Source organism: Lasiodiplodia theobromae (assembly GCF_012971845.1).
Source record: "Lasiodiplodia theobromae strain AM2As chromosome Unknown scaffold_14, whole genome shotgun sequence".
Classification (NCBI taxonomy): domain Eukaryota; kingdom Fungi; phylum Ascomycota; class Dothideomycetes; order Botryosphaeriales; family Botryosphaeriaceae; genus Lasiodiplodia; species Lasiodiplodia theobromae.
Window position 1 is genome coordinate 843,937 of NW_023336344.1, and position 23,812 is coordinate 867,748.

General features: G+C 57.6%; 9 protein-coding genes across 9 annotated transcripts; 5 read left to right on the forward strand and 4 right to left on the reverse strand.

Moving 5' to 3' along the window:
• Positions 1–500: 500 nt before the first annotated feature.
• LTHEOB_5296 (Six-bladed beta-propellerlike protein) lies at positions 501–1,499 on the forward strand (the record flags this gene model as incomplete). Its single annotated transcript, XM_035514425.1, has 1 exon — positions 501–1,499. One exon carries the CDS (start codon positions 501–503, stop codon positions 1,497–1,499), a length of 999 nt encoding a protein of 332 aa, XP_035374164.1.
• A 4,782-nt stretch (positions 1,500–6,281) lies between these two features.
• On the forward strand, positions 6,282–7,367 carry LTHEOB_5297 (Transcription initiation factor IID; the record flags this gene model as incomplete). The annotated part of the gene is made up of 2 exons (XM_035514426.1): positions 6,282–7,304; positions 7,362–7,367. 2 exons carry the CDS (start codon positions 6,282–6,284, stop codon positions 7,365–7,367), a joined length of 1,029 nt encoding a protein of 342 aa, XP_035374165.1.
• A 307-nt stretch (positions 7,368–7,674) lies between these two features.
• Positions 7,675–8,760, reverse strand: LTHEOB_5298 (alcohol dehydrogenase; the record flags this gene model as incomplete). The annotated part of the gene is made up of 1 exon (XM_035514427.1): positions 7,675–8,760. One exon carries the CDS (start codon positions 8,758–8,760, stop codon positions 7,675–7,677), a length of 1,086 nt encoding a protein of 361 aa, XP_035374166.1.
• A 439-nt stretch (positions 8,761–9,199) lies between these two features.
• LTHEOB_5299 (Sulfite transporter ssu1) lies at positions 9,200–10,550 on the reverse strand (the record flags this gene model as incomplete). The annotated part of the gene is made up of 3 exons (XM_035514428.1): positions 9,200–10,027; positions 10,080–10,380; positions 10,441–10,550. 3 exons carry the CDS (start codon positions 10,548–10,550, stop codon positions 9,200–9,202), a joined length of 1,239 nt encoding a protein of 412 aa, XP_035374167.1.
• An 881-nt stretch (positions 10,551–11,431) lies between these two features.
• LTHEOB_5300 (uncharacterized protein) lies at positions 11,432–12,959 on the forward strand (the record flags this gene model as incomplete). The annotated part of the gene is made up of 3 exons (XM_035514431.1): positions 11,432–11,563; positions 11,618–12,037; positions 12,084–12,959. 3 exons carry the CDS (start codon positions 11,432–11,434, stop codon positions 12,957–12,959), a joined length of 1,428 nt encoding a protein of 475 aa, XP_035374168.1.
• Positions 12,960–13,845: 886 nt separating this feature from the next.
• On the forward strand, positions 13,846–15,347 carry LTHEOB_5301 (Map kinase kinase kinase win1; the record flags this gene model as incomplete). Its single annotated transcript, XM_035514432.1, has 3 exons — positions 13,846–13,974; positions 14,034–14,459; positions 14,508–15,347. The coding sequence occupies 3 exons, from the start codon at positions 13,846–13,848 to the stop codon at positions 15,345–15,347; spliced, it is 1,395 nt and encodes a 464-aa protein (XP_035374169.1).
• Positions 15,348–16,042: 695 nt separating this feature from the next.
• On the forward strand, positions 16,043–16,882 carry LTHEOB_5302 (uncharacterized protein; the record flags this gene model as incomplete). The annotated part of the gene is made up of 1 exon (XM_035514433.1): positions 16,043–16,882. The coding sequence occupies one exon, from the start codon at positions 16,043–16,045 to the stop codon at positions 16,880–16,882; it is 840 nt and encodes a 279-aa protein (XP_035374170.1).
• Positions 16,883–17,046: 164 nt separating this feature from the next.
• LTHEOB_5303 (C6 transcription factor) lies at positions 17,047–19,999 on the reverse strand (the record flags this gene model as incomplete). The annotated part of the gene is made up of 5 exons (XM_035514434.1): positions 17,047–17,647; positions 17,779–18,524; positions 18,675–18,897; positions 18,983–19,239; positions 19,337–19,999. The coding sequence occupies 5 exons, from the start codon at positions 19,997–19,999 to the stop codon at positions 17,047–17,049; spliced, it is 2,490 nt and encodes an 829-aa protein (XP_035374171.1).
• Positions 20,000–20,507: 508 nt separating this feature from the next.
• On the reverse strand, positions 20,508–22,028 carry LTHEOB_5304 (Chromosome condensation protein; the record flags this gene model as incomplete). The annotated part of the gene is made up of 1 exon (XM_035514435.1): positions 20,508–22,028. One exon carries the CDS (start codon positions 22,026–22,028, stop codon positions 20,508–20,510), a length of 1,521 nt encoding a protein of 506 aa, XP_035374172.1.
• Positions 22,029–23,812: the final 1,784 nt, after the last annotated feature.

A 23,812-nucleotide genomic window follows, 5' to 3' on the forward strand; every position in this document is an offset into this window, starting at 1 on the left:
GGACGCTTCCGTGTGGATTGATGATTGCGGCGTGGACGCTGGACACCGTCTTTTCGTCGTGTCTGTATTGAGCCAAGGCCATGGCGCGGCAAGCGAGACGGGCTTCGCGCTTATCTCGCCGCGCGCTGGGTGATGGGGCGGCGGAAGTGTGTCCGAGCTGCCCTCTAGCCTGCTTCCCGGATCGGCAGAGGCGGCGCCACATGGACGGGGGGCAACCCTGACTCGATGGGCAAGCGAGGCCGCCAGCCCGGGTCGACGGCCAACGTCCGGGAGCGCCATGAATCGGAGCCCAATACCAATCCTCGACGACCAGCGGCGGACCGTGCCGAACGCCAGCTCGCACGTGTTGCACACTAGCTAGTCATCGCCAAATGCCCTGACACGAGTCGGCCCTATTGGTCAGCGGCGCGCAGCCCCTATCCCGGGGTGCGCGCCTCCAAACAAATCCGACCCTGTCCCACCCGCAGCCCTCAACCCTTCACCGCGCGAGAAAATAAACAATGGCCACTGACGACATCCAAGTTGTGCCCGTCACGCAGTTGCCCGCCAACTCGTGGTTCGAGGGCTTCGCTCTCCGCCCCAATGGCAACATCCTCGCCACCCGCCTCGACGCCCCAGAGCTGTACACCTTCGACCCGGCCGATCCCACCGCGCGGCCGGAGCTGCTCCACACCTTCCCGGATGCAAATGGCCTGGTCAACCTGTGCCCCATTGGGGACCCCGACGACGATGAGTTCGCCGTGATAGCCGCCACAGTCGAGCTGCAGCAAGTCCAGTTCGACTCGGCCGTCATCTGGCGCGTGAAGCTCGACGCGGCCAACAAATGCACCATCACCGAGCTCGCCCGCGTCCCCGACTCGGGCTTCTGCATCGGCGTCATCCAGGTCGGCCCGCACACGCTGGCCATCGCCGACTCGCACAAGAACTGCATCTGGCGCCTCGACGTCCGGTCGGGCAAGAGCTCGGTGCTGGTGGCCGACGACACGATGAAGGCGGCCACCGAGGAGGACTACTTCGGCATCAACCGCCTGCGCATCTCGCACGGCCTGCTGTACTACACCAACACCAGCGCAGGCCTGCTGTGCCGCGTGCCCGTCGAGACGACCGATGCCGTGGACGAAGGCATCAAGACGACGGGCGGCGTCGAGATTGTCGCCAGCGACCTGCCCCACTGCGACGGCCTGGCGATCACCGAGGATGGTAGGTCCATCTTCACCGCCAACTATATGGCCGGCGTCGTGTGGAGGGTCGACCTCGAGGGTGACGACCGTAGCGTCACGTCCATCCTCACCCGCGGGCTCGCCAGCCCCACCAGCGTCGAGTTCGCTACCGTCGACGGCAAGCAGCGCCTGTACGTCACGTGCTGCGGCGGTGAGGCTACCAGCGTCGGCTGGGTCAACGAGGACGATCGCCTGTCGGAGCTCAGCAAGTTCAACCTCGAGATCGAGGTCACGGCCGAGGTGACGGTGACGGAGGAGGTCGTTGAGGCGAAGAACTAAAGGGAAAAGGAACCGGAAAGCAAGCCCGATGCTGCAAAACATACACATGGGAAAAAGCAACAAACGGCGTAGGCGTTCAACTATTGGGAAATTCATCGGAGGGAGGGATAGGAGGGAGGCGCGGCGAACTAGCAGTCCAGTCTCATAGAGCAAGATGTATACCACACCACACACACACACACACTATTACTACAAGCAACCAGGGCAACCAAAAATTCATTTTTCTTGCTATGGACACAACGTACACATGCCAGTCTTCCACGATGTGCGTTAGACCTCCAACACGTTCACTCCCTAACCTGTCAACACTTCACGCAATCCTCTCCCACTTTCCCATCCGGCCACCTCTCACCACGGGCAAAGGACAGACGGTGGCATCCGACCCGTGTCCCGATTCGCCCGATTTACGATGAGCCCGGTGCGCTCGGCCATCCGCCTACTCCCGGGGGAGGACAACTACTGGCCCGGCCGTTTCCCTTCGGCGGTAGCCGCGCGGGCTGTCCCTTCTTTCGTTCAACCAAGTCATGCCGCAGCAGCAAAATACGTACGAGCGTTGCGGCACAGCATTCGATTAAGTGTGGGGCCTCGCGGCCGTTTCCCGTTACACTCTGCGCAGATGAAAATTTTCGGCGCAGACCGGTGAAAAAAGTGGGAGAGTGGAAGGTATATGAGAGAGGCGTAGCAATATTGTAAGCGCTACCGTGCCTCTTGCATGACGCCACAACGTAGAAAATGGATGTTCCCGGCCGGGGATTGACCTGTGTGGTTCGCGGTAACTACTGATCACCAGCGCCTTGTGGGTGTGGGATGGGAGGCCTTTCTCCTCGGCCCGTTTTTTCCTTCTGCCTTGTGTGCCTGTGCCAAAAAACCCCCCCATAGAAATTTCCTGCACTCTGGATGGCTCCGTGCGTCCCCTGCGTCTTTCCCATCGGCCCACGGCTCCCCGAATGCCGTGGGCCGGGTGTCCAGTGTGTGATTGCGGCACAAACCACCGCACCGCCCACAACAAACCGTGCCACCCCTTCCCACCAGCCCCCCGTCCCTGCCCCCCGGTCACGTTCGTCTCGGCCCTCCCGTGTTCTGATAAGCTCAAGGTCCTGACCGCTGGTAGCGACGACCCATGTTTGAGAAGAGAGCAAAGCCCCACGCAGGGACCGAGCAGCGGCGTGGCTGCAGGGGCCGCGGCGGCACGGCTCGCCACTGAACGCGGGAGGTGTGACAGAGTGCTGGTTTTCCTCAGGCCCTCGTTCGCTGTGTTCCAGACAACCGCTGGACAGAGAAGGGACGTATACGCCACCCTTTGAGCCGCCGCTGCCGGAGGCGGACATGGCCGCTGCCCAATGCTCTTTATTTGCGTCAATGTCTTAGATGCTATACGCCTTTTTTACCCCGCTAATCGCGGAAACCAAACTTCGCTTGTTTGCTATTACAGACGACCGATATTCCTATGCCTCTACCTTTTTCGCGTGCTCGCCTGGTCGTTTATACGGTGCTCCCGACCAGGGTTTTGTGTTGCTGAGCACGGGCGTTCGCTCTCCGGTCGCCCGGGAAGGATTGAAAGATGTGGATCTTCCCCTATCACAACAGGCATCTTATCTCCGATCTTCTTCATCCTTCCTGCGGGGTGGTGAATCTTCACAAGCTCACATCCTTGCAGCGGGGAACGCGGTTCAGGCTGTCCGTCGGGCCTTGTTTTTAAGTGTTACTAGGGGGGTCCCACTTTCTTACGACGTCACGAAGGATTGTTGCGCCGCCGCTACTACAATAATGGAGGGTCACGACGCGGCGTGGGTGGTTGCATTATGAATAATGGTGTAAACGGGCTGGGCTAGGCCTTCTGTCATGAAACGGGCAGCCTTGGTGCCTTGTTCGCTCTAGATGCGCCTGTTCTCTGCTGCCTTGCCGCCGGAGTGGATAATGTGCCTGCAATGCTGCTCGTTTTCTCCGCTGATCGCCTCTGCAGGAACAGAAAACGGGCTGGGCCTCCACCCTGCTGCACGACGCACCGATCCTTTTGTCCTGCAGGGCGCTCGTAACGAGAGAGGGAACGAGCTCAAAAGTCGTCACGCCGCCTTCAGAAAAAAACAGAGCGTCGTCAATGCAGACGGAGGCTCCGCTGCAGCCCGAGTCGCGCTGCATATTACGACAGAAAGCGAGAAAAGCAGGGTCTCCAAGCACGCTCTGGCCCGCGGTTCCCCACAGGGCGCCAATAGTAATCGCTTATCACGCCTGTGCCGCGTTCATGCCTTTGTGTGGATGAGGCGAAGAAGAGCCGCCCGGGATTTCTTTTTCGATCGATATGCATATGCAGGTGGTCGGTCGATGGCCCCGGCTAAAAATTGACGCGCGATGAGGCTGTTAACTGCAAGGCGGTCTGCCTGTCGGTATTCAGACCGCCTGAGCTCCCCCCAACCACACGGTCCGCCTTTGAAACAGGGACTGACAAAAGGAGATGCTGGCATGATGATGGTTTCAGAGCTGGGGGTTTTGTCAACGGGGTGGTAGGGGCAAAAGGTCTCACGCGATATCATTGGGGGTTCCCCTGACTAATGCCTTTCATTGATTCTCCATCCAAATTGCCTATTGCACGCATGCGCAATCACCGATCCCATAACGCAAGAATCTCATGCGAGCCGAAAAGAGAGGCAGGGCCTTCTAGCGCGCTTCTTCTTTCGACAACGTCAACGTTTTCGCTGACCGCCTGGTAGGGCTCACAATTCTCGCGTGCGGCGTAGCCGTTGAGGGTGTCGCTATTGATCAGGGCGCAGCGCCCGTTAGTTCTTCGACTCCCCACAGATCTTCGTCCTCGCGGGCGGACGTTTCTCGGATGAGCTCATGCTCCGTTGTCTTGCATGGCTAGCGGCCACGTGAAAAAGTGGTGCCCGCGTTGGCGCCGGCGGCCCCACCTTTGAACGTCCACCATGTTCTGTGTCTGACTGACACCGGAGAGCAGCAATTGGGTAGTAGTATGGCACCTTTTCGACGTTTTTCCCGCTATCAGTCATAGTCGCGCTCCTCCCCCCTCTTTCGTAGTTATTGGATCTTGGCAAGTTGGGGGTTGCCGAGTTCCCTTCAGGCATTGATGGTCGTTAGCCTCGAGTCAGGAACCAGGCGAGTGCCACGCGTTGATTGACAAGCCCAACACGAGGTCTGCTAGCGCGTGTTGCTCATTCTCAGGACGGAAGAGGATGTGTTCGTTGTTCACGGATCGGGATCGGCTAGCCCGAAACGAGCTTCGGGAATGCATTGCTTTTTCCGTCTTCTCCTCACTTTAGGTGAAGATAAGCTATAGCTGAAGGATTGCACGACGATTACGGATCCTCCGGATGAGAGGCATGGCCATGATTATGGGATGCATCACATTCATTCCAAAATCAGCTTCACGATAGCCATTGCTGCCCCGCTGCTTTGCAATTTATGCTCTGATATTACGCAATCACTTGCTCGGGCAGCAGTTCCTTCGTTAGCAGGAGCTAGGCTTTAACAATCTTAAAAGCCCTTGAATCTTTCTGCATGCTGATTGCCAATAGTAGAGGTTCGCACGTGACGAGCGAAGTGGACAGTGCTGAGTACTAGGCACTACGCGACTTGACACTCCTTGTCAATCTATAAACTAGCTAAATTGCAACGACGTCGGATTCTAGTGTGAAGTAAAATATATCCCCTTCTCCCTTCTTTACTCGCGGCGGCACGGCGTTGAGCGAAAGCAGCAATTTCAGTGCTAGCTCAAGCCTCCGGGAGCCAGTGGTGTAGTTGACGCCACCACAAGTCGACGCTAGCCATGGAAGATTCCAGGAAGCCGTCGAATCCTGCCAATCATCAAACCCTGAAAATCGTCACAAAAAACGCCTCGGATCCTGCGAACGCGAAGATCCGAAAATCCGACCAAGCCGCCAAAAACGCCTCAAAATCCTCAAACACGAAGAAAAGGCCGATGGTGTGTAGCGTGATGGTGTGTAGACTACGCGGATCATCTCCGAGTTGAAATTAAGGACGAACGAACTACTGCGACGCGGCACATGGTGTCTTAGCTGGGGGGCAAACGGCGTAGGAACCCAACGAACTTTTTTTTCAAACACACAGGGCTCCCAATGAAATGAAGCTTTTCTTGGGCAGCTCGCAGGCTTACGCAACCGTGGCTTGAAGCCGGCCCATCGACGTCATGCTTTTTTCGGCGTAGCACAGAATCCTTCGCGGCTCCGCGGCTCCTGCAACAACCCCTGTGCGGATGGGGGCCGTGCGTGTTCGAAGACTAGGCCGTCGCCCACCTACTTTGCTCGCTAACCTGCTTTTAGTTCCCTCTTTTCAACTCCAGAGCTACAAGGCTGCGATGCGCCAAAACAACGACATAGGTCCTCAACTATGCTTACAAAATTCATTTCTATACATTTTGAAGATGAAAAACTATGGGTTCTGGAGGTATAGACTCTGTGATATGAATTGTAGCTATGAGCGGATTTGCGGAGCTTTTCCTTTCCGGCAGCATATTTAAACATGATTTTTCGACTTTGACAGTACATTTACACCAGTGCACGAGAAAAATTCAAACTGCATCTCTGCAATATCTTTTGAAAGCCGGGCAATAGACGTTTCTGATCTCTTAAAGAAATTTTGATATCTGCTCTAGCAAAGGTGCCCCAAAATGACTGACCAATACCGCACCGAGATCCAACAGGCAAGTCTTGCCAACGAGCCCTTCCCACCAGCAGCTCCATCACTCACTACACGCAGATGATGTTCGTCGCAGGCGAAAGCGGCGACATATCCCCCGAAACGACATCCATGGTCGAACGAATCGTCCAGCAGCAAGTCACTGAGCTCGTAAATGCTCCTTCTTTCTCTGCACAGAAGCAAACTCACCCCACCACGCTCACAACCCCCGCTAATCTTCTCCACCCCCGCACCCAGCTCTTCCGCGCCGACGCCCTCGCCGCCCGCCGCGGCAGCCGCATCATCTCCTCCGACGACCTCATCTTCCTCATCCGCGACGACAAGGACAAAGTGTCGCGCCTGCTGCACTTCCTCTCCTGGAAGGAACTGCGCAAGAATGCGAAGGACCGCGATGACAAGAGCGGCGGCGGTGACGTCGGCGACCTGGCCGACGACGCAGACGTGCTGCCACTAGACGGTGGCAGCGGCGGCGGCGGTGGTGGTGGTGACCCGGCATCCCGCAACAGCAGCAGCAACAGCAGTAACAACAAGACCAAATCAACCAAGATCCTCCTCCCGTGGGACGTCGCGAACCTGTACAACGAGCACCCGCCCGAGCTCGAAGCTGCGGACGAGCAGTCGCAGCAAGAGGACGCGGCAGCGGCGGCGACAGCGGCGGTAGAGGCGGACTCCGCACAACTCCGCCGCCTCCGCGCCGCCGACGAGCGCACGCAGGCCATGACGCGGGCCGAGTACGCCGTCTGGGCGGAGGCGCGGCAGGCGTCGTTCACGCGGCGCAGGAAAGCCAAGTTCCGCGAGTGGGCGGGGTTGGGCGTCGTCGCGGATGCGCGGGTGGGGGAGGATGTGATGGATATACTGGGGTTTCTGACGTTTCAGATGGTCGTGTCGTTGACGGAGAAGGCGTTGGGGGTTAAGGAGGTGGAGGAGGGGATGCGGGCCGGGGGACTGCAGGGCCGGGATGGGGCGAGGAGGGGGGCGGCGGCGGGTGGTGGGGATGAAGGAAGCTTGTTTGCGGCGAGGGGGGGAGAGGCGGTGGTGGTGGGAGTGAGGCATGTAGGCGAGGCGTTTCGGAGACTGCAGCGGGAGGGGGGGAAGGGTGTGGTTGGGGGGCAGAGGAGGAGGGGGCTGAGGTTGGTGAGTTGGGTCTTTCAGATGGCTTGGTGGTTGCGGAGATGCTGACTGGTTTTGTAGTTTTAGGAGATCGAGGACAGCTGGAAACAGCATGCTGAGCAGCAAAGGCAGCCTTTATATGGCGGTGGGAGTTGGATTGCTCCGGGTGAGTGCGGCGTGCGGGGGTTTTGATTGGTCGGGCGGGGTGGGTTTGCTCTGCCCAGAAGGGAAATTCTTCATGGACGGCCTTAACGAGATAGGAAGGAATGATCAGTCCTCTTCAATCCATCATACCATTCATTGAATCAGTTGTCAGTCAAAGAAAAGCGCCCTGCTTTCTTCTCCAAACGCAAGTAATCATCATCCCCCCAACAACAACCACCTGCTCTTCACTTCACTCCCTAAACGGATGCTTAAAACAAACCTTCCTAAAGCTCGCCCCCTTCTCACACCTCTCCTCCAACTCCCTCACCAGCTCCCCCACCGGCTTATCCACCACCTCCACCGTCGGAATCTTAAACGCCCCCCCATAATTCCCCACCGCCCACTCCAACGCCTCGAACACCCGCGCCGCCTCCTCCGGCCTCGGCGGCACCGTGACGACCTTCCCCTCCGCCCCCGGCGGGCTAAACGAAAACGGCAGCTCCAAACTCGCCAGGGGCATCAGCGCGCCAGGATAGATGGTCGAGCAGACCTTGATCACTTCCTCCCCCTCCTCCTCACCAGCACACGCAAACGCCCTCTCCCCCGTCCTCTGCCCCGGATCCCCCACCGCGTCGAAGATCCGCGTCAACCTTCCCCCCAGCACCTCCGCCGCAGCAGCCTCCCGTATCTTGTCCACGACATCCGCGTCGCGGTAGTCGAAGCACCGCGTCGCCCCCAACTCGCGCAGCGCCGCGTGGTTCGCCGCCGACGCGGTGGCGAAGATGTGCCGCACGCCGACGGCTTTGGCGAACTGGATCGCCATGAAGCCGAGCGACGACGCGCCGCCCCACACGAGGAGCGCGGGGAGAGCTTGGTCCCCAGAAGAAGACTCGCCGGGCAGCGGATACCGCAAATGATTAAACACCACATCCGCCGCCGTGCGCGTCGACACGGCCATGCACGCCGCGTCCTCGAGCGGCAAGCTCCCATCGTCCGGCAGCTTCCACGCCATGCCGTCCGGCACAATCGCATAGTCTTGATGGGTTCCGAAGTGGGGAGGGCGGCCGAGCGAGGAAGGGGTGCAGCCGGCGATGCGGTCGCCGACGCTGAAGCGCGAACCGGGGCCGGCGCCGACGACGGTGCCGCTGAAGTCGTAGCCCGCGACCGTGTCGCGGATGCCGAGTTGGCGGCCATGTTTGATGTCGGCTGGGTTGAGGCCGGAGAAGGCGATGCGGACGAGGGTTTGGGAGGGGCCGGGGGCGGGGGGGTCGGGAAGGTGGCGTGATTCGAGGGAGGCGGTGGTGGAGATCCAGATGGCGAGGTTTGGGGAGGTCATGGTGGTGTGGCTGGTGGTGGGTGGCTGATTGAGACGTGTGAAGGAGAAGTTTATGCGAGATTGAGTTAGGCCAAGGCAGCAGGAGGATTTCGTGCATCATATAGCTCGTAGCATCCGATGTGGTCCACCATTTCCTCTTTGGTTATCGGTTCTCTCGGCCGAGTCACCTCCGCAGTAACGCACCATATGTACCTATAGCTTATGAAATCCGCTTCCTCTGTCTCAGATTCCGGTCTTTCTGTTTCATAATCCTCCAGCCTTCGGTGTTGGGCGTACGTATCTCACAAACAAGGTGGTTGTCGGAATCTCGCCGGGTGGGGCTTTGGTGACGGATTGAAAGGTATATTTGCCAAAGCTCCTAACCACCCCAGTAGCCCCGAAAAGAAGAAAGAAGTCCCCTATAGAAGCCCGCCGCTCCTAGGAGATAGCCTCTCCATCATCACGCCGCCGCCTCCTCCCCCCGCATCAACCCCATCTTCTCATCCAAACTCTTGACGCAGGGCGAAAAGAACATCTCCCCACTCCAAGCCCTCTTCACCGTCCCCGCCGCGACACCCACCCACAACAATGCCACCACAACCGACAGCCCCGTCCCCACCACGCGGAAAAACGGCGACGGCAATTCGTTCCCCATCGTCACCGTGGAGACGGCGTAGACGCCAAGCGGGAAAGTGAAGCCCCACCACCCCATGTTGAACGGGAAGCGCTTGCACCGCGAAATCGTCGAGACGGCGAAGAACAGCCACACCAGCCCGAACCCCCACATCACGACCGCCGCCAGCCACCCGCACACGTAGAGCACCTCGCCCGCGCGCGCCGCGAGGTCGGCTGACCCGCCCCCGAGCGTGCCCGTGATGGGGAAGAGCGTCCGCGCCACCTTCCCCAACTGCATCACCCCAAACCCGCCCTGCCCCAGCGGGCCCAGCGGCAGGAAGACCGACACGACGACCTCGCGCGCGGGGAGCTTGTGCACGGCCAGCCGGTGGAAGTAGATGACCAGCACGGCCAGCGCGAGCGGCACGCCCGTGCCCCAGAGGACGTAGGATGCGAGGACGGTCGTCGCGGCGTGGGCTGGGTTGATCGGGAGGAGCGCTTCGGCGACGACGCCGCCGGTGGCTGCTGCTACGATGGGCGAGACGATGGGGAGGAGCCACGCGGCTGTCATGCTGGCCAGCTCGGTGCCGGCGTGGAGGGACATCAGGGCGAAGGGGAGGAAGGTGCAGGTGGCGAGGGAGAGGAAGGCGTCGAGCCACCAGAGGGCCCAGGCCTGGAGGCGGGTTAGTTGGGGAGAGGGGGAGGGGGAGGAAGAGGAGGCGTACCAGGCGCGCGAAGCTGGGGCCCCAGGCGGGGACGCAGACGTAGACGGTCATGTTGATGAGGGTGGCCAGGCCCATGGGGAAGGTGCCGAGGAAGAGGCTCTGGGCTGGGTGGTTGATCATGGCGGTCCAGATGCGCGGGTAGAGGGTGTAGCGCAGCGTCGAGATGGCCAGGAAGACGGCGAAGAGCAGGACGTTGGTCGCGAAGAGGCTGACTGAGAGCCAGTACAGCCAGGTGCCGTTGTAGGGCAGGTTGTGCAGCAGGATCGACACGATGCCCGTTCCCATGTTTACCGAGAACCAGCTGCGCGCAAGTGAGAAAGTCAGCAAGATTGTTAGCAGAGAGGTGAGTGAATTGACTTACGACGGGGTGAAGTTGCGCACGATGCGCCGCCAGCCGTGCTGGTACTTGGTGTTGGGGCATTGCCGCGCGATTTCTGCGTCGGTGCAGCTCACCTCGACTGACGGATCCATGGCTTGCGGTTTGGTGCGGAAGGCGAGGCTGAAAGGCTGGAAAAGCTTTATAGCGCTGGTTCCAGTCATCGTGGCGACCTCGCATGACCCTCGGGCGATCCCGCGAGATGGCGTAAGCAGCATGTTAGTCGGGAACTTCGGGAAGCTCTTGCTGAGCAGGACCTTTTTGACTCATCAAGCTAGCGTACTCTACCGCGCCTTCCTCTTTTTGGATTATGTTTTTCCCTGTGTTAGCCTGCCTACTTCGCAGAACATGTTGTCGGGCAATTCATCGTCTGTGTGAGCCGCAATAGATGACTCATGCTCAATGGATGACATAAGTCTGATTTTGCACCCAGACGAACTCGTGTACTCACAAAATTACACATCACAGACTTTGCATGCAATCTATATGTTCGGAGAGGTCGTTGATCTTCTTTGAGTAAGGTTTGAGTACTTTTGATATACGTCGACGTCATACCACCACGCATTCTGGGGATATTCACCAAACCAACCCGACATGAAAATTTTTGCCGCTTTTCTATTTCTCTAATTTGTTTGGGCTTAGCCGATGATAATAGTACCATGTCAGCTTTCGTGCCGCTGCCTCTCACAGCGTTCGCTACCGCCATCTTCGCGCCAGCTTTCGGTTGCAGGGTCCACATGCCGATCCAAATTGATGCATATTCCGTTCTAAATATTCAGTATCTCGTGGTAGGCATGATTTCATAAATGGCTACCATGGTTGAGCTGCAGTTCACGTTTTCCCGCCCGTTGTATCGTTCAGGGACCCCACACTGAAATATAAAAGCCTCCCTTGCCTCCAAAAAAATCTGCATACCGCGTTCCACTACTCAAAAGTTTCTCTTGCAGCGTTCAACTACAGCCCTTTCCTTCCCAAAATGGACCGCTCAGACTCTTCCACCACGGTCAGCTCGCACCTGCGTTACGGCGACGTTTTTACTACGGGACGCACGGCGACCGTGTGGAACGTCACCGATATGGACAGCAACCTTGCCTATCTTGTCCAGATGGTAACACCCCTGCCCATATTGCCTTAACCACTTAGGGCTCACTTATTATCCTAGTTTCACAAGAAACAAGCATTCGCCAATGGGAAGTCCGCCCACGAGCGTATGGAAGAAATCCCTGCTCTTCGCGGCCGCGTCCCACGCTACTACGGAGTTCCACCAATGCCGCATTCCATCATACTCGGGACGTACAACGGGAGAAAGCTCAGGGACATTATTTGGGGCCTCACAAATGAAGCGCGTAATGCCATTAAGGACCAAATAACCGAGACGCTTCGGATACTCCACGAAGCTGGCATCTCCCACCGCAACGTTACTTCGAGGAACATCATCATCTCCGACGGCCATGCGAGGTTGGTTGGCTTTAGCCATGCCTCCCTAGAAGAAGCCGTTGAAGAAGAGTTTATATGGGATGACTGCAAAGAAGCGGATAACGACAATGTGATGGAGATGTTCTACGAGGTCGAATCGATTAAGGTATACTATTAAGGAGAATTCAGAGATGATAACTAACCGATTTTAGGCTTACGAAGAGGCTACCCGTCTTCTCGAAAGCGTGCGCAACGGCGAAGATGTTGCCACGCCACAGCCCCGTCTAGCACGCCTTCTCAACGTTGCCCACGAACGAGAAAAGCTCGCCAGATCCATCATGGACGTCTACAAGCACCCTGAGCCCGTACTGGCTCTTGCGCTTGCCGCCCGCCTGGCCAGACACGACCCTGATGAAGCCATCGATATCCTTAAGCAGGCGGAAGCCCGTTGCAACGACTCATCTATTCCTGTCGGCGAACGGCCTGTGGAGCTGATCTTGCAGATGAAGTTGAATGCTGCTCGATACTTGATCGACTCCGAGCAAAGTTACGACGACACCGCCATGCCACCGTCCGAACGCCTCTGCACAGAAGCGGTCTGGTACTACTTCTGGCAGATACCTGAGTCTAGCGCTGCCGACGACACCGTTATGAAGCTGTACTACGAGCTCGCAGAACACTTGCATAGCCTCGAACTCTATGGCCACGCGATGGACATCTGTATTCGGGCGCTGGAAGGGGCTAGGAACGTTGACTTTACAAAGGCAGTCTCACCACATGTCTTAGAAGAGTTTGGTGACCTTATCAATGAGGTGAAGTCGGCACTCGTGCTTTACATCAACAATATCAAGGAGGACATGCAGAGAGGGGGAGAAGAAGAGCATTCGTGGACGCCCTGGGCCGAGCTGCCGAGACTTGAGAAGGAGTGCCGCCGCGCAAGAGAAGCGGGACGTCTCTGTAACCAGGTATGGCAGTTGAACGTCCCAGAGGATTCTGACATGGCCCGGGATCTCCCCGTAGACTGGACGTCGGAGGACGCTGCCTGGGCGAGAGAAGACTTGCTTAATTTCGTACCGTCCGGAAGATAGTCTCAACAGCCCGTATATGTTGACATGTCTCTCTACTCTACAGAAAAAGATTGAATAATACTTTGGGCGGTGCGGTCGCATAAGGAGTTTTAAAGCTTTCTTCATCTTACTAGATAAACTCTGTAAAAGCTGTCGTCACTTGTGCAATATGGACAAATTATATAACAAACTTTTTGCTATACTTGTGGGGATTCCGAATGGTGACCAGAAACGAGACATGACTAGATTCGGCTTAAGTCTGCGCTCTAGTCTTGCCTACTGGAGAGGTCTTCCAGAAGGTGCACGTTAAGTTAAGAAAATTTGGGGATGATTCCCATTGTCGTCATGGGCTCCGGCTCTCTATGAGGACTTAATCGACATGTGTGGGTACTTGAAGCAATCGTCCGGAGGCGTACGTATAGTTATTAATTCGACATGTACGTCCGGACGATAGCTTCAAGTACCCACGATATGTCGAAATATTATCCCTCCGTGCTCCTTATCACTTGAAAGGAACATTATGTTGGCAGGTGTCATCGCCTGGGGGAGAATTTTGTGTTTTCTTTTTGGATAGTTTAATACAAAACCAGTTCATCTCCTCATATTTGGTGCCGCAGCCGCTCACAGTGTTCATTATTGCCATGTTTACTGCCGCGAAGTTCGCGCTGGCTTTCGGCTGCAAAATCTATCTGCCGACCCGAACTGAAGTCTTCAATATTTAATGACATGACGTCATGGATGGCTACCACGGTTGAGCCGCAGCTCACTTCTGCCTTGTGCACGTGCCCACACCTGAGTATTAAACCCTCTCGCTGCCAGACATTCCACCTGGTGCGTTTCACCACTCCAACATTCCGCTTGTCGCGCTCAAGCACCACCCGCAATAGGCGACTCGAACCCTCCAATAATGGACCTCTCGAAGGTACGTATCGGCAACCTCATTGCCGAAGGAGAGTCGGCGACCGTGTGGAACGCCTCAATCACCAAAAGGGACAGCGAAGGCAACGGCACCAACAAAGCCTGCATTCTTAAGATGGTAACACTCTCTGCTGGCTCACCTTAACTAGGCCATTTGGCGCTCACTGATTGTTCCAGTTCAAAAGCAATGAAGCATTCATCAACGAGACAGCCGCCCATGGACGCATAACAGAAATCTCTGCTCTCGAAGACCGCGTCCCGCACTATTACGGACTTGTCCCACACTTACCGCGTTCCATCCTCCTCGGCAAACACGACGGGGAAATTCTCCAGCGCCATATCTGGAACATCCGACAGGGGTTCCGTGATCTCGTCAAATCGAAAGTCACCGAGACGCTGAAAATGCTCCACGAATGTGGCGTGTCCCATGGCGACATTACTACAAAGAACATCATGTTCCAGACCGACGCTAACGTGAAGCTGGTGCACTTCTCTCATGCCGACTTGAAGGAAGACGTTGAGGAAGAGTTCATATGGCGCAACTGTATGTCCATGGATAAGTGTGACGTGTCGGAGATATTCCACGAGGTTGAATCGGCTAAGGTACGTTATGATATAAGGATTTAGGATATTTTAACTAATAGATTACAGGCTCACGAAGAGGCTACTCACCTTCTTAACAGCGTGCGCAACGGCACCGCGATTGTAGCGCCGCAAGAACGTCTGGCTATCCTTCTAGACCATATGGGATGCCCAGAAGAGGAAGTTCTTGATTTCATCATGGACGTCTTTGAGCGCCCTAAGCCCATCTTGGCTCTTCCGCTCGCCGAATGCCTTGCCAGCGACTACCACCACTACACGAAAGCCATAGAGATTCTCACGGAGGCGGCATCCCGTTTTGACACCCCATCACTTCCCATCAGCCAAGAGAACACCGCTTTCACCATGAGGATGAAGATAGCTGCCGCTCGACACGTGGCCAGAATCGAGGGGAGTTACATGGACGACGCCCTGCCGCCCTCACACGACCGTTACGAAGATGTGATCCGTTTCTACCTCCGTTTCGTCGACGGAGCTAAGCCTGCTGACAAGGTCGTCCTGGAGCTACGCTACGAGCTCGCGAAGCACTTGCATAGCTGCTACCTCAGACACGTAGGCCACGCAATGGACGTCTGCGTTCGGGCTCTGGAAGAGGCCAAATGGTCAGGCGGGGAAGTCTTACTGGGTCACTTGAAGAACTATTGCAAGCTTATCGAAGCCGCGAAGGAGCATCTTGCGCTTGATATTCATTCCAACAGGAAGCACATGTGGGAAGGGAAGGAGCATGGGTGGGCACGCTGGGCAAGGCTGCCGATGCTTGAGCAGGCGTTCCACCGTGCAACAGAAGCGAGACGCCTCTGCAACCACCTATGGGCGGAAAGGCAGGTGGAGGGGGATCCCAGAACGATCTGGGCTCTCCCAGTAGACTGGATGTTGGAGGATTATGCCTGAACGATTGCAGGTCTCCAGTGTGGTCCAGGTGCGAAGGCAACGGGAATGTAGTAGCATCCGGGGTCTTCAACAGATAGCTTAGATCAATGAGTGATATTCTCTTTCTTTCCATTGAGCTCGGATTCGTTTTTTGCTCGTGCCATGAGTAGTTGAAGCTATCGTCGGGATGTAAATGTATATTTATTAATTCGACATGAACATCCCGACGATAGCTTCAACTCCCCATGGAATGAGAAAAATAAACGGTTTGGCGTGCGCAAGTTCAGCAGAGATAGTTCGCCTGTTTGCTAGAAAGCATCTTTGGTGTTCTTTACAATTCCTCAGTGTGAAATCTATTATTCAAGGTCAGAATAGGAAGCTGCCCTGTGACATCATCCACTTTGAAGTCCGTGCTCCACCAGGCGCGCTTTTATATATTCACCCGCCTCGTCCTTCCTACTAACCCTCCTCGCCGTTCCTACTCGCACCTGAGCCTGGTGACATCCGCTTTGAAGTCTCCATCAGGTACGCCCCCACATTCGCCCGCCTCGCCCTTCCTACTCCACCGCCTTGCTGTTCCTACACCCTCGCCGTTCCTACTCACCCGACTCGCCGTTCCTCCTCACCCGACCTCCCGTTCCTCGTCACCCGTGTCGCCGTTCCTACTCACACCTGTGTCTTAGCCTCAGCGTCCGTTTCGGGCACCCGACAGCATAATGCGTCGCGAGACTCTGATCGCCTTCCTCACCCAGCCCAACCCGTTTCTTGACATTCGCATCTCCAAGCCCCCCGGGGTCATGGATAAGGACCGGCCTTACATCTCCACGGCAACGGAGTGGAAGTTGACCTTCGCCTACATCAAGCACACCTTCGGCTTCCTCCTGTACAAGGAGTTTGACTTCCCCGATCTCTTCACGGACCTCAGCGACACGCAGAAGATAGTCTTCGACGAGGACACCTTCAGGCGCCTGGTCACCCAGTGGAACATCAAAATTGTCGGCACTGCCCTGCGCGTCGTCACCAAGGCCCTGGCCCACGTGCCCGAGTTTCCCAAGCTCTGCCTCACCTCCGGCTCCTCCGGACTCTCTAACAACGAGATTGGAGAGCCACACTTCGCCGTCCTCCCAGCCGAGGCTCCCGCTGCCGGAGAGCAGAAGCACACGTGCCTCGCCCCCGGCGTCGCCAAGGTCACCCGCCAGCTGTACAATTCCTCCTTCCCCGTCGACGACGTGAGCAACATCTGGGCGAAGAAATACCTGGCCGAGATGTCACACTACGCGAACACGCGCGGCGCTAGATACTGCTGGTGCATCACGCCCGTCCAGCTCATGGTCTGTCGTCGCCGAGCCTCGGATACTCAGGGCCAGATCGTCCCCGAGGTCGCGACCTTCTCCTGGGTTCCGGGACCGCACCAAGGCATCTCGGTCAACTTGGCTCTCTTCTTCGTCGTGCTTACTGCGGGCCTCGGCAACGACGTGCGCTCCAGCTACAAGGACATCAGCATCGAGCACCGGGAGAAGCTTCAGAAGATCAAGGCTGCTGTGGGCGCCCTCTGATCATCCGTGTTAGATAGCATCAGACAATGGGAGGGGGGAGGGTTTTGCTTTTCACTCGGTACTACAGCCAAACAAATTGATTGACTACCATTGGCATTTGCCTACTCTCTAGACTGCTTGCAAAATAGAGGTGACTACACACACACACACACAAACATCATCAATTACTGCACATGCCACAAACTAAAATCCTGCATCGGATCCGTCCACTCAGTCCCCGGCGGAAACGTAAACTGCAGCAGCTCCTCCTCGGTCGCGAACGGCTGCGGCAGCACCATCATCGACGACGGACTATCATCAAACCCGCCTCCTCCTCCAATCATCCCAGCGTCCAAAGCAACAGCATCAGCAGCAGCACTAGTATCCTGCAGCACCACCCCATCCATCGGCCCAGCCCCAGCCCCAGCACCAACCTCCCGACCCTGTCCCCCCGTCCCCTCCCCCACCCCTTCCGTCGGCCGCTCAAGCCTTTCGATGTACTTCTTAATAACCGCCCACGGCCTACTACTACTCCCCTGCGGGCCTGCTCCACCGCCGTCACCATCATGCAGGCGCACGAGCTGCTTCAACGCTTCGATGGCGCGGCTTCGGATGGCGCCGTCCAGCTCGGGCGACGTAAAACGCAGCTCCTGCAGCTCGGAGAGCACGAGGAAGGTGCACTGGAAGGCCGAGTGCGCCTCCAGAAACCACTTGAAGCCCTGGATGGTGGGGTCGGCGGTGGTGGTGTTGAGGCTTTCGAGGAGGGAGACGGATTCGTGGAGGACTCTGTGCGTGAGTGCAAAAGGGCTTGTTAGCTGGAGGTGGACAGGGGGGCGGGGGGTAGGTGGAAAATTGGGCGGTGGTTTGGTCGGCGGGGGGGCCTCTGGGGGTGCCTGCGGGTGGTGGTTATTGCTTACCTGCGGCGCGCGTCGTCAGTCATGACCTTCTTCCGGAAGTCCTTCGGCACGCTGCACCAGAAGGTGAGCCAGCACTTCCACTCCATGCTGCGCGACGTCATCACGCACAGCTTCTGCAGCGGCGTCGGGTCGTCGTACAAGAAGCGGAAGAGCGTCGCGTTCTGCTCGCGCGTCCTGTCGACCAGCGCGCCCGTCTCGCGGTGCAGCTTCTCAAACTCGGCGAACTTCTCCGCATCGCCGCCTACCTGCGCCTCGTCCGCTGCCACCGCTCCTCCTCCTCCTCCCCCACTCGCCGTCCCCCCCTTCGTCCTCCGAAACAACCCCTGCACATTCGCCGCCACCACCTTCGCGCACTGCACCCACCTCGACCTGCCCACCAAAAACGTCGTATCCGTAAACCGCCCCCTCTCCACCTCCATCATCCTCCGCGCATCCAACAACCCCGGGCCCTGCCGCAGTTCCGACAACTCCTCGTCATCCACGTTCATCGGCACGCGCGTCGTCAGCGCATCGTCGATCTGCTGCACCGCCGCCGACAACGAGACCATGCCCTTCAGCTCCGCGGCGCGCCACTCCAGGTAGCACAGCTGGTGCCAGATGCGCCGCCGGAGCTCGACGGCGACTTCGGAGGGGATGGGGGAGAAGAGCGTGGGTTCGCGGTGGAGCCCCTGGGCGATGGCCATGCGCGTGGCGACGCTGAGGAGGGGCCAGGTGCGGCCGATTGTTACGTCGCGGAGTTGGCAGCTCTGTTTGGGGTAGGAGGCGGGATGTTAGTGGACGTACGTGGGGCGGCGGCGCGGGCTGGGATGGGGAAATGGAGGGGCGAGGGAGGACAGAGGCGGGAGGGCAATGGCGGGAGGATGGAATAGAGACAAGAGAGACAGAGAGAGACGGACCAGGAGGAGGACGTAGGCCTGCAGCACCTCGAGGCTGGATGACCCGCAGAAGTCGGCAGCGAGGAGGGACAGCTCGAGGCCCTTCCGGTACGTGGCCATCTCGCGGCGCTTCTCCTCGGCGTAGCCCGAGGCGACGGCCTGGCTGTGGGCGGCGGTGTAGAAGATGGCGAAGGCCAGGGAGCGGAACTGGAGTAAGCCGTCATGGCTGAGCTTCTCCTCGAGGCTGGATGGGAATTGCAATGCAACTAGTCAGCTTGACAAGCGGATATCCCTCGGTGCTGGAAGAAGGGAGAGATCGCGGGACTTACTGCTCCTCGGAGCCGTCCAGCGCCGGCCAGCGCGGATTCACGTACTCCTGGACGAACAGGGCGAAGCGCTTGTCGAGCGAAGGCTTGTGCACCACGCGCGTGATGGGGTCGATGTAGAGGTAGAAGATGCGGAGCAGGTCGTAGCAGGCCGCGGTGTCGGAGGGTAGGAACTGCGCGATGTGCCCGCCGGCAGCGGCGAAGACGTCGGGCGTCGACGGCTCCTTGTCCGTGCTGAGGATCTCGCGGATGTCTTGCAGCTGTTTTCGGCCAGTCGTCAGCGATTTCCGGGATTTGCTGGCTATATGAATTGGGGCGGGATGTTGTTGTTTTCTATTGGATGTGCTTCCATCATACCTCGGTGGCCAGCAAGGACCAATGATGCGAAGAGACAAATTGCGACCCGCCTTGGCCCAGCAGCAGCGTCCCGTCGTCGTCCTTCTCGGCCCTGATCGGCTCTGCTGCTGGCGAAGGCTGCTCGGGGGACGCGCGCGTGCTCACGTGCCGGCTGTTCTGCTGGCTGTCGACAGCTTCTTCAAGCTGCTGCTGCTGCTGCTGGGCAACCGGGACAGGGGTCCGATGCGATGCCGAGGGCGGGGCGGCGGCGGCGGCAGTGCTGCTGGCGTGGATGACGCGCTCGAGCAGGCTCTCCAGGCGTTCGAGGCGGGTGTCAATGCCATCATAGCTGGTAGGCGACCACCGCGCTGACGTCGATGAGCGTTGGCGACGCTGCACACCAGAGGTAGTAGCAGTCGTGGTCGTAGTGGTGGAAGGGCTGTCGTTGCGGACGCCACGGCGGCGGGAGCTGCCGGGAGGGGGCGCGGCAGCGTGGATGCCGAGCTGCCTGACGGAGCTCTCGTTGTAGAGGCACGGGCGGCCTGCGGTCCGGCATGCCGAGCAGATGGGATGGTTGCGGTCGCATTTGACTTTGCGGCGGCGGCAGGTGTCGCACGACGTGATGGCCCGGCGCCGCGTGCGTGGCGACGACGAGGCGCGGAAGACGGAGGAGAGCTCGTCCATGGGAGCAAGGGACTATTGATCGCCAAGTATTAAAGCAGAGTCGTGGCGGCCGTCCTGGGCCGGCCGTGGCAACTCTCATCCCCAACCGGCAGCAGCGAAAAAGCACGCAAGCTTTCCAAGGGCATCCGAGGCGCCCGATTGTGTGGGTGCGGAGTCCTGCCGAGGCTCAGGGTTTCAGGAAGAACTTTTGCAGACATGTCCAGGCCGTTTCCGGTCACTGCAGTGTCCAAGGAATTCTCTGATGTCGCCATTACTTCATTAAGACTATAATCTATCCAATGCTGTGGTCCATGACTCCTTTTCCCTCTGTAGACCATTCTAATAATAATTATACCTGCGAAGAGATGTAGTGCGAGGATTAAAAATAGGTGCTCCAGTCGGACCGAACAGATCTCGCTGTACCTACCCGGCGTGATTACTATTAACGCCGGTCGAAAAACTCCTGGCCGGCAGAACATTCTCCCCAGATTTCACTTCGCCTCCACCAAACAAACACACCTACCTTCTCTCAAGTCTTGCACCGAATCGCCTCAAACCCCACCGTCCACTTCACACTCCCCATCACAACCACCAACCCCCCCAACCCCACCGCCAAACTAACCGCCCCATACACATACGCATGCCCGCGCCTCAGCGTCTTCAGCTCCAACACCCACGTACTCACCGTCGTCAAGCACCCGCAAAACCCATCCATCACCCCCTGCAGCACCTGGCACCCGATGACCCCACCACTACCGACCTTGCTGTGCTGCAAATCGTAGCACATCCCCAGCACCACCGTCCCCACCACATTCGCCGCGAACGTCCCGAGCGGGAAGCGCGGCACCCGCGCGTTCAGCCACTGCGACAGGTAGAACCGCAGCACGCACCCCGCCGGCGCGAAGACGAGCGCGAAAACCGCTTGGCCGCGCCACTGCGCGTGGCTGTGTGGCGGCCAGATGGCCATGAGGACGGCGCCGAGCCAGAGGGGCCAGGCTAGGATGGCGATGAGCGGGTCGAGGAGGGCGCGGATGGGGCGGCGGCGGCGGGTGGTGGTGGTGGCGTTGTTGCGCTGCTGCTGCTTCTCCGCGCGTGGGTGGGTGATGATGTGCTCGGACAGCAGCGCCAGGTGCGCGCCGAAGCTCAGCGCGGCGAGGCTGGCGGCCACGACGAGGATGAGGACGGCGAGGACGGCGGCGAGGCTGTAGCCGGCGTTGCGGGGGCGAGGGTTCACGGTCGTAGTTTTGGTGGAGGTGGGCGCGGTGTTGAGGTCGTTGGAGAGGGCGAGGAAGGCGTCGCGCATGAAGGAGGAGAAGGTCGTGAAGCTGCCGCAGAAGCCGACGCTGAGGCCGATGTAGAGGGGGATGGTCTTTTTGATGGCCATGTGTTCTTTTTGAAGCTGATCTAATGCCTGGATGTCGGGCTTGTTGGGGGATTGGGCGCCGTTGGAGGAGGATCCGCCGCCGTTGCTGTTGGAGGAGGAGGCGTCGTGCCGCTTCTGGAAGCGCTGTGTTGTGATGGCGAGGTCGCGTTGGAACAGCGTCCGGTCTTCGGCTAGGAAGCCCATGACAAGTGTGCCGGCGACGTTGGCCCAGATCTCGCCGAGGGCGACGGGCGCGCCTGGGTAGATGGTGATGGCTTGCAGGCCGAGGCGTGCCAGCGTGCCGAGAATGGAGAAGAAGACTAGGTACGAGTGGATGTAGATTTTAGGGAGGTTGATCTTCGCCGCGGCAGAGCTGGGCTTAGCTGATGATTCTCTGGCTTCGTGTTGCTGATGGGATTCCCGTCGAATTGCCCCTTCGAGATCCTGGCTGTGCCGTGAGGATGCTGGTCCATTCTTGAGCGGCGACGGTACAGCCAACTCATCCAGCCGCCCCACGCCCGGTTCTGAAATGCTCTGGCTATGCTCCAGGGATGGGCCGGCCTCGTGCGTCGGCACAGGGTTGGGCGCCTCGAGTTCGTCCAGCCCTTGGAGCGTGGCATCGCTTTCCCCCTCCTCCGCCCTCGCGTTCCGGACCGGCAGGGGGTCCACCTGTCTGCCAGATGACATGGGGAATGTGTGACGAGATGAAAGCTTGGCGCGCGTGGATTCTTAGATGCGATGCAGGACGGGATCGTTGGGGTAAAACAAGCCTTTAGCCACGCACGTCAGTGGGTCGCTGCACATCTTGGCGCGAATTCTTAGCGCTGCCGGCCGGAATGACTAAGCTGTGCTTTTTAGCGTGCTCTACTCACTGCACTACAGACCTATTGTAGCCGAAGGCAAGCGCGAAGAATGGAGGGGCCTTGGGGTAAGGGATAACTACGGTTCTCTAGCATGGATGATTTTCTTCTATAATATAATCCCATTAGTAAACGTATTCTTTCCCCTAAGGGTTCGCACTGCCGAGCCTATGGTGCGGGGTGTTGGCCATCTCGAGATGAAAATCCCGTGAACCGCACTCCACCACCTTCCTCGCGAGGATCAAGGGGGAAAATTCCTGAAAAAGGGTTTTGCGAAGCTTGCCTGCTGGTCTCTGACCCATGGGTCCAGTCTTTATTTTTTTTTTTTCTTATTTGGTTGCCTCTTCTGTTCTGGAGAAGCTATCTTTGGGTTGTCGAGCATGAAAACTCACTCCATCCCATCACAGCTATATATGCCAAAACAATATTACTGTATCAAAACTTCTAATAATTTCGTGTAGGGGGCATTGATTAAGGCGATTGTGGGAAGCGTAGTATGCCCGGATGGTCACCAGGGTGTGCACCCCAGCAAACCTGACTCAATGATCGACAAAGTGGATACTTACACGAGGTTCCACGTGAACAAAAACACGCCGGCTATTGTAATAATAAAGGCTGTCTCAAAGCGTGCCCGAGGCTTGACGAGATGTCCACGCATCTCACTTAACATTGCTGCAGAAACGAACTGGACGCGTAAATAGCCAACAACATTATACAAACATTCTTGATGAATGAGCGTCCTGTGCCCTAGGGGCGGCATTTTGCTTTCACACGTGATCCGATCTCAAATGTCAACGAGAGTTGTCGGGTACTTTTTCAGAGTGTTGGCACTGACAAAAGCATCATCACTAAAACATGTCAATATAGTTGTGTGAGAAACCAATGTTGGATACTATCAGCGACTACACACGTGATGATGAGCTGTTCCCCTGGCAGCCTGCTGCCTGCGATTACTCAGCCGTCTGAGCAGTTGCCTGTCGCCAGCGGTGAGGCTTCGTGTGCGGGGTCACTTGCTCGCGAAAACTCTCACACATGAGGAATCCGCCCGTCATCCTACCTACGCGCTTCTATGTGAAACCCAATTGTATATCAATCGTACAACACCGTCACTTGTCCCTTTTCCAGTTTTCTGGTCAGGAGTGCGTTCTGCAGTGCAATCTCCGTGGTCATCCATGAAGGAGCAGAGTTGCACTGTGATTTCAGTGCCTCCCTCGAACAATTCCCGCGCGACTCCCGGTCCACCTGATGGTGGTGACTCACCAACCGCCACTAGGGACGAAAAGGGCAAAAGATCCTCGATACTGCCGTCTATCACTCATTTGGGTCAGCAATTAAACAACCTGTCGCCATAAAAAAGGGCTACCCGTGAGCCTTCGAGAGGGCATGAATCCAGATTCGTTTGAGGAATTCGCCCAGTATTTCTGCTGGCGGATGGCACCAAAGTTGTTGGAGCTACCAGAATACAATAGCCTTCCAGAGCCCGATACCAATCCAGTCAGTCCAACAACTTGTTAACTATTCAATGTTGTATCTAATGATTACAGTGTCTATCATGTATCCAACAATGGATCCGTGCTATAGTCGAGCTCCTTGGCTGGGCAGACAATGGCA